A 9536-nucleotide genomic window follows, 5' to 3' on the forward strand; every position below is an offset into this window, starting at 1 on the left:
AGGCTTAATTTAGATTATATTGATGAGGGTTTTCACATATCAAAGGAAAAGAATGACGATCAGGATGGTTCAACTGATGTTCAGGAGGCAGCAACTTCTTTTCATATTGATGAGATGGATGGTGTTAGGGAGGCTGCAACTGTTGTTGAAGAGGCATCAACTGTTGTTGAAGGATGCTACAACACCCCCCCCCCCCCTTGTTAATAATGAGGATCAATAATTGAATGAGCTATTTGATAACCTTATGGAAAATTTGATTGGAAGTAATGAGGATAATGAAGAGTATGAAGGGGATGGAGAATCTGAAGAGGGTAATCCAGAGTATGAAGAGGATGATGAATCTCAAGAAAGTGATCCACAGTATGAAGAGGATGATGATTCTCAAGATAGTGATCCAGAGTATGAAGAAGATGAAGATCATGTAGATGACATAATGGATGTTGACAACAATATCCAGGATGTGGATATGGACATGGGAGACTTCACTCTCAATGTTGATGCATCTAGGTCAAATCCTGAATTCGACTGGTTTATAAGGACCTTAAACCAAACTCACACATGTTTGCAAACAAGGAAACTCAGGGCTTGTACTGCTTCTTTTATCAGCAAGAAAATATTTGATCAAGTTGAGGCAAATCTAGATATACCTTTGAGAGCCATACAAGTTCACTTTCAAAAGACCTACCAAGTGGGTATTAGTATGGACAAGGTGTTCAGGGCAAAGGATAAGGCAAGAAAGCATATAACTGGGGACTATACAAAGTCGTATGACCTGTTGAGGGACTATGTTATCGAACTTCAAGCTACCAACCCAGATACCACAGTGAAAATAGATGTATGTTCTGAGCCTAACCCTGATTCCCCAACCAGGCAGTTTAGAAGAATTTAGTTGTGTTTGGGGTCCACTGAAGAAAGCTTTCAAGGCATGCCTTAGGGACTTATTAGGTTCTGATGGTGCCTTCAGGAAAGGACCATTCCCTGGGCAGGTCCTATCAGCAGTTGGTCTTGATTCCAATAATGGAATTTACCTATTAGCATATGGGATTGTTGAGTCTGAAAACACAGAAAGCTGGAAGTGGTTTTTAGAAAACCTTGGGGATGACTTGGACCTTGGAAGAAACTCAAATTTCACTTTCATAAGTGACAGACAAAAGGTAAAGCAAATTTATACATTTGGTCATTTAAGATGTGTGGTTTTTAGTTAACTCTAATTATTGTCAATTGATTCATGTAGGGTTTACAAAGTGCAGTTGATCAGTTGTTTCACAATGCTGAGCATAGATATTGTATCAGACATATTCATGACAATATGAGGAAGAGGTGGAGACAAACAGAGTATAGGGACCACTTATGGAGGTGTGCATCAGCTACCACCATTCCTGAGTTTGAACATTTGATGAAGGAGTTTAGTCAATATGATAAGGAGGCATGTGAATGGTTGAAGCAAATTCCTCCTACACATTGGGCAAGGAGTCACTTTTCAGGTAATTCAATATATTCCAATTTGGTCCTTATGTCTTTCACTTAGTGAACTGTTTTACTTGTATGTTAATTGTATTAACTGATTTTTAATGGTAATGTACAACAGGAAGAGCAGTTTTTGATGTCTTGATATCAAATATGTGTGAAGTGTTTAATGGGAAGATAGACAAAGGAAGGGATAAACCTGTCATTGGATGTCTAGAATACATAAGGGAGTATCTAATGAAGAGGATATGCAATGTCATGAAGGAAATGAAAAAGACTAAAGGTCCACTAAAACCCACAACAACAGACATCCTAGCTGTAAGAAAAAAAGTTGCTTCACAATACATTGCTAGGTGGAATGGGGGAGACATGTATCAAGTTACAGGAGCTTTGTAGGATCAACATGTAGTGGATGTTAAGAACCAAACATGCACTTGCAGAAAATGGGAATTGATTGGAATTCCATGCAGACATGCAATTGCAACTCTGAATGAAATGAGTAAAGACCCAGAGGCTGAGCTTGACATTTACAAATGGGTTCACAAGGTGTATTTTCTAGATACATGGAAAAAATCTTATTCATTTAAGGTGGAGCCAATTAAGGGGAGATCCATGTGGACCAAGAGTGAATGTCCCACAAAGGTTAACCAAAAAAAATTAGAGGGCAAGTCAAGGTGATGGAGTGAATGCTACACAAGAACGAGGTTCCCAAAAACCAACAAATGATGGAGTGCAGAAGCTATCAAGGAAGTGTATCAGTGTTACTTGTAGCAAATGCAAGAACAAGGGACACAACTCTAGGACTTGTAAAGGGCAAGGTGGGAATCAGTCCAAGAAGTAATGTGTCATGCATGGGGTTTTCTGTGATTTTGGTTGCTTTTGAACACTTGGTTGTTATGTTTACACTATTTTGTTGAAATCTTTTGGTTGGTTGTTATGAATACTTGGTTGTTATGCTATTAGTCTTAATGAAATGTGCATTTTGGTTGTTATGTTATGAATCTTAATGAAATGTGCATTTTGGTTATGTTATGAATCTTAATGAAATGTGCATTTTGGTTATGTACAATTGGTTCTAATGAATCTTCATACCATTTCTATTGATTTGTTAATTCTGATACATTCATACAATTTTGGTAATACATTCATACCATCATAAGTCACTACAAAAATGATCACATAAAATTACAACAAAATGACCATTTTATCCATACTAATACCCTTCACAGACCAAAACACCACACAGTAAACCCCTACACAAACTAGATACAGAACAAGACAATCACAAACAAACAAAAAAAAAAAAAAAAAAAAAAAAAAAAAAAAAAAAACCAACTTCCAAACAGGTACATTTTCAGCTTCAAATTTTCATCCTTCATGGCTTTGCAATTTGCCACCAACATGTTGTTCCTGCATCTCAGTCCATTGCATTGATCCTGTAGCATGTTCACACTTCTAAGCAACTCATTGCACCGCTCCTGCATTGAATTCAAATTTCTTAGCAGTCCAGGTATGATGGCTTTAGACCTAGCACACATTGGGGATCAAGCCACCTGCTAAACCCACAAAAATAATTAGTCATAGGGCATGCAAAAAATCTCCTTCCTGGATTCAGAGGGGTCCAATACGTTTTCACCAAAGCAACTTTTCCACAAAAACATAGAACCATTGTTGTTGTAACAGAGCTCAAGAAGAAGAAGGGTAGAAAAAAGAGACGTTGGGGAAGAAAGATCGCATGTAGTGGTATATTTAAAACGAATTAAGTCAAAAAACGGTTTATGCAAAAATGGTCCCTTATATATGAAATGACGAATTACCCTCACGTGTGAGGCACATGAGGGGGCTTAACAGATCCTATTTAACGGGAGTTAAGTCTAGGGACCAAAATCACATACAAACCACTCCAAAAGGACCATGGATCCAAAAAACTCGGGGTTTGGACTAAAACCCCAAAAATCTGCATACCACAGGGACCATTTTTGCAATTTTGTCTTATTTAAATAATTCAAAAAACTTGCATATAAATAAAAGGGTCATTTTCGAGTCATATTCGATTCTCAATCCTAACCCGTTTAATTTTCGTGTCATGTGGTGTCAACCCGTTTATTTAAACGGATTGAAATATTTTTCTCAAACCCGTTTATTTGGTGTCGAGTTCGTGTCGTGTCAATTTTTGCTACCTCTATCTATTAGGGACTAAATCCATAACATAACATTATAGGGATGGTCTGAGTTAAAAAAATAAAGTTAGGAACCCTTTATTTTTTTAATATGCCTTTTTTTGTTGTTGAAATCTTAATAAAAGATTTAAATCTTTTTAATGCTTAAACTGTTGCTTGATAGCTACTCGCCATGTTTGACTGTTCTGAATTAAGAATAAGCGAACTGAAATGACTTTTCTTCTCCACCACTACTGATGCTTACTTCATGAGTTCTTTCCCTTCTCTATATATACACCACCAAACCCAAATATATTTCCACAATCATTCCCCATCTTAAGGTCCTGTATTTCCAATAGAATTTGTTTTTGAAGTCCTGAAAAACCTTACTGGATAAACAAGATCGTGCTGAATCTCAAAATGTTCAGTAATCCAGTACGCAGTTTGTCCTCATTTGTCGCTTATCTAAACTGGGTTTGGGATTTCATCATCCACCTCTCGTTCTTCCAGCACCAAACTGTGTTTCGGATGCCAAAAAGCAGTCAATATGAGCCTGAGGCCAGCCGGTTTGGCAATGACTGGACCTCAACAGACCCCGTGGAATGTGCAGTGTGTTTGTCGGCGATTGAAGAAGATGACGAGATAGGGGTGCTGAAATGTAAGCATCTGTTTCATCAGAAATGCTTGGACCGTTGCTTAGAGCACCGGCACATGACTTGTCCCTTGTGCCGGGATTATCTTGCAGGTCCTCGAATGGTTTGCGAGCTGGGCCGGGAACTGATTGTGTTTAGTTTTTGTGGTGATGGTCGTTCAAGTGATGACGACTTTCATAAGTTGTGGCTACGCTGATTGTTAATTTTATCTATGCATGCATGCCTGGTATTCACAGTCAGGAAAACCGTAAACTAAATTAGTTTGGTAGGACCTGTTTAATAAATGCAATGTCTTTTGTAGTGTAACAAGATGCAGACATTCGTGCAATCATGCTCTCGTCGAGTCGCATCAAAGTAATGTATTATACAGCACATTTTATGTGATTAATGAGTGGGAAAAACTTTCTTTTCATTGGACAATATGTTTGTCTATAAAATTAAAAATGTTAGGGAGCCGACAACTAGTCCCTCCTATTACTCTTGCATGCGACTTGCAAAATGCCAAGTCAACGTTCTTTTCAAACATAGAAAATAGGTTTGCAAGAACACTTGGCATGTGTGACATAATTTTTATTTTTATTTAGTTTATTATATACTCAAAATATGAATTACATTATTTTTTACAGATAAAATTGTATAAATGATCGATGTGGTTTATATTTTTTTAAGAGACTGGTCCAACCCTTCATAAATTTGGATAAATGGTTTTTTTCAGCAAATGGGCCAATCTCTCTCTCTCTCTCTCTCTCTCTCTCTCTCTCTCTCTCTCTCTCTCTCTCTCTCTCTCTCTCTCTCTCTCCATCCGAACTTCCGTCAACCATCGCCCTTGAAATCCATCTATAGCTTCCATTAAATAAATTGGGAATTCATTTTTCTGATGGTTCTTATTCAAATCCCAATGATCAACGAAAAAGAGGTTCGTGTTCTTGAGGATTTTTGGGACTATAGCACAATAAAGTTTGACGAGTTTACACATTTAATTAGTCAAGTTCTTTTCTTTCGCAATTAGTCCTCAAAGTTAGGAATGACCGTCTGATTAAGGAATTGAACAAATTTTTATCCGGTTTATAGGTTAGCCTTAATCTAGGTGGCTTTTTTTTCTTCTGAAATTAAAAATCAAATCTAAATCTACATGGGGTTTTTTTTTTCCTTCTTTCCTTAAGTTACGATCGTAATATATGAATAAATACTATGAAACGCTACTCCTTAGAAAACACTTCGCTGGACCTTCTGCCCTTAAAATCCGTTCGTTCATTCCCGCTATCGCTCTCCACCTCCCGCGGCACCTCGCCTCCGACCACTCCAACTCCGACGACACCTCATCTCTGGCGACACCACCTCCCCGCAACGCCTCACCTCCGACGCTCTCCACCACTGCTCGGTATAGAAAAATATGAAGTTTGAATCTAAAATCAACGCTTTGCCCTTCACCTCGGTATGTGAAATTGAAATTAACACCCACCTGAACTTCGAATCTCGAATCTTGTTATATTGCAGTTCGATTTTGTGCTTCTTTTCCCAGATTGCAGTTCGATTTTGTGCTTCTTTTCCTAAATTGCAGTTCGAATCTCGAATCTTGTTATAAGTTGTTTGTCGAAAGGTATGTTTGGGGTTTTTTTATACTTTGAATCTCATCTTTGATCTAAAAACCATCAGACGAGTACGATTTTGAATTTTCGGTGGGTGAAATTTTTTTTGAGTTCGTTGCTCAAATCCTTGGTTCGAATGATGAACTGAATTTTGCTTCCGATGATGAATGACTGGTTTCGATAGAGCTTTCGGTAGTTTCGATTGAGATATTTCCAATTGTTTTGGGAAGGTGAATCATCGGAAGGAAACCGTCTCTTCCCAAGATCCATGGTGGCGGTGGCTACGATTTCTGAGACCAGATAAATACGTGTTGTTCCTGTCAATAACACTCCAACATACCTTTAACCAGGGGTAGCCGAAGATTGCACAAGCTTCACCAGGAATATACTTCACGAGCTCCAACAACATAGATTTCTTCCTTGAAGGTGTTGTGCATAGGTTTCAACCTTCACCGGAGAAAATGGTGGGCCTTGATGTGGAGAAATGAAGATACCATTGGTGCCGGTGGGTCTTGAGAAGAAACACAATTTTTTTCCCAAACTGAAATGGATGGCTCCAATTAAATGCCAAGTCAACAAAAAACAAGCTTACGTGGCCTTCAAAACCTTAAAAGATATAAATAAATCTAATTTAAAATGCTACATCATAAAAGTAAATGACTCTACCTGTAGTAGGTTATATAATGGAGTAATTGATAGGTAAAATTTAACTTTAATGGTCTATTGCGCAAAAAAAGAACTTGAGTGACTAAATGTGTAAATTCGTTAAACTTTGTTGTGCTACAGTGCCAAAAACCCTATTCTTGAATCCTACATCGTTTTCATGTTCTAAAAATCTCAAAACATCAAATACTTTTCATCTACTTCAAACCTTTTAACAATCCACCACATGGGTTTGCAAGTTACTCCTATCACTTGTTCGGTTTAATAGATTGCGTCATTTGGCCGTTTTACTTAGTCCATTATGTTCACGGTTTGGGCATGTCCAACCGTATTAATTATTAGGGTTATAGTATATATAGTGCATTCATGCAACATTGTAACCCTAGCACGCCTCTACATTATCAATTCTTCATAGAGCTCTTCTGAGGTTGTGTCTCTTAATCATTCGACACCAGTTGATCCATCCTGTGTTCTTGTTTTCATATTGTGTTAATACTTTACTTGTTATAATTTAATCGATCTAAGAGGATTTTATTCCTAACAATTGGTATCAGAGCAGGAGGCTGTGTAAATCATACGCATCTCTTCTGTTTGAAGAAATCATTAGGGTTTCCGCTATTATCGAATCTGTTGGAGCCGTCATTACTTTGTTGACGCCACTCCGTGATCTTGATATTACCCTAAGTCGATCCTATGAGTCTGATTCTTTACAGGTAAAGAAAACTAGTCAAAATGTCACACGATGATTTTCAATCCAATCCAATCAACATCTCAAACAGCATAGGTTCAACCACAAGAATTCTGATTCTATATCCCCACGAGTATGAAGTGTGGGCTCTTCATTTTGAAGACTATGTTCTCGGTTTAGAAGACAATGGGTATTTGATCTGGGAAGCCATTACTTTGGGTCATTTTGTTCACTTTGAAACCAAAAGAATCATCAAAACTCAGAAGGAATACAACCAGTTGCTCATTGATATGAAGGAGGTTCCTAAGGATGAGAGAGACAAACTCACCAGTAACATCAAAGCAATGAGAGTTATAAGGTTCGCTCTACAGTCTGACACTTTCCACTTGGTGAGTTCCTGTGATAGTGCGAAAGAAATTTGGGACAGGCTTAAAGAGCTTTATTCCACAGATGTTGATCTCGAACATTCTACCCAAACACTCCTGCTTTCAGAGTTTGGCGACTTCAAACAAAAGCCGGAAGAGAATCTTAGCCAGACATTCAACCGATACAATCATCTTCTTAGTAAGATGATTAAGCATGGAATAGAAAGAAAGCTGATCGAGCAGAAGATCACTTTCTTGAATGGTCTTAGACATGAATGGATGGCGGTAGTCTCAACTGTTAAAGCTCATGAACAGTTCAAGAATTATTCATTGGCCAAACTTGTTGGCATTCTTAAGTCACACGAAAGTGAAGTGACGAAAGAAACGAAAGTTGTGTCCGGTATGGGGTCCTTGGCTCTTATTTCAAAAGGCAAGAGTGTTGCAGAGGAAGAACCAGAGACTGATCTTTCTGATAATGATCTGACAAGTGAAGATTATGCTTTGATGATTTCAAACCCCAAACGGTTTGCAAGAAAGAAATTCCCTACCACTAAGAACCGAAACTGGCAGGGAAGTTATAGTTCCGAGAAAGCGAATGATGAGAACAAAAGCACTCCTCTAAAGGATGAAGAGAGGAAGAAGGAAAGCAAGCTGGTTGGCGACTCAGGCTATGACTGTAACTATTGTCATGGCAAAAACCATTTGGCGAAGGAGTGCATGTTGAGGAGGATGAATGAGATGAAAAAAGGAGAGGATTATGAGGCTTACTACTCGCGTAAGCTAGAAGAGATTAAGAAGAAGAAGAAGAAGAAGAAGAAGACTAACGATAACTCAATGCATGCGTTAATTGTGCAGGAAAATACAGCTGAGTATGAGTTTGGAGGAGTGGAGATTTGGTCAACTGACTCAGAGGATGAGGAAGTTCGCTAGCCTACACATGGCAGAGCATTCGTTGAAAAAGAAGAAAGCTCAAAGTTCGTTGGTAGGTGCTTGATGGTGACCAATGGCGGGTTGACAGATAATGGACATGGGAACGCATAGGAAAGAGGATATGACAAGTGTTTTGCTGCAAAACCTGTTGGTGAGCAAATTAATGAATGTGATCAACTGATCAAAAAGGTACACACCATTCTCGAATCCCTCAACGTACCTATGTCTAACGATGAAACTGAATTAAATGACCTAAAATTCACTTTTTCAAGTATAAGTAATAGTCTTAAGCAAACTCGTCTAGTGTGACAACCGTCAAAATTCGAGTCGGTTCTAGATTTGACTAGACTTAGTTGCACATATAGGTACAACACATATTAGACTTAGTAACTAGAAGCTAATTTATAACCTAGTAGAAACTTGGAAACAAATAGAAACAATGGATGGTGTACTTAGATTTCACATTGATATGTGAATTCTATAACTACTTAACTGTAGAGACTATCCATATTCGGGTCACTCTTTGACTCGAACACCTTTTCATGAATCATATACACACATTATGCACTTGACCTAGTTGTAGAAATTAGGTTGGAGCCTCATAGAAACTTAAGTCAATGTTCAAAACTAGGACTAGTATACTTGATTCCTCAATTTCGCTTGAATCTCGAAACCACTACATAGAATGCCAATAAGCCGATAAAATAAGTTACAAATATTATTTATAGCTATAAAAGATTTATAGTACCATAAGATACTCTATATCCTATATGATAGTTTAAAATGTCCAAATTTTATAACATGTGTCAGAATTTTATAAAATGAATGCAAGCTTTATAAAATTTTAACCACCTCAAAATTTTATATTATATATAACATCCTTAATTAATTATAAGTCATGGAACATAAATTTGATCATGGAATAATAAATTAGGAATATTAACCTTATTTATGAACATAAGTGTTAAATTTTTTTACAATTCACCATAAAAGTTTATACTTTATAAAAACTAGATTTCCAA

The 9536-nt window shown here is 37.5% G+C and overlaps 1 protein-coding gene across 1 annotated transcript; it reads left to right on the forward strand.

The window, feature by feature from the left end:
• Positions 1-244: 244 nt before the first annotated feature.
• On the forward strand, positions 245-1863 carry LOC145164042 (uncharacterized). The gene is made up of 4 exons (XM_079082764.1): positions 245-870; positions 965-1154; positions 1235-1484; positions 1589-1863. The coding sequence occupies exons 1-4, from the start codon at positions 245-247 to the stop codon at positions 1861-1863; spliced, it is 1341 nt and encodes a 446-aa protein (XP_078938890.1).
• The last annotated feature ends 7673 nt before the right edge of the window (positions 1864-9536 follow it).

Source organism: Lactuca virosa, chromosome 3 (assembly GCF_052849685.1).
Source record: "Lactuca virosa cultivar CGN04683 chromosome 3, Lactuca_virosa_CGN04683_v6, whole genome shotgun sequence".
NCBI lineage: Eukaryota > Viridiplantae > Streptophyta > Magnoliopsida > Asterales > Asteraceae > Lactuca > Lactuca virosa.

Coding starts and splice junctions, on each gene's coding strand:
- LOC145164042 (XM_079082764.1), top strand. CDS start 245: ATGGAAAATTTGATTGGAAGTAATGAGGATAATGAAGAGTATGAAGGG. Junction 1,155..1,234: donor TCATAAGTGACAGACAAAAG/GTAAAGCAAATT, acceptor TGATTCATGTAG/GGTTTACAAAGTGCAGTTGA. Junction 1,485..1,588: donor GGCAAGGAGTCACTTTTCAG/GTAATTCAATAT, acceptor AATGTACAACAG/GAAGAGCAGTTTTTGATGTC.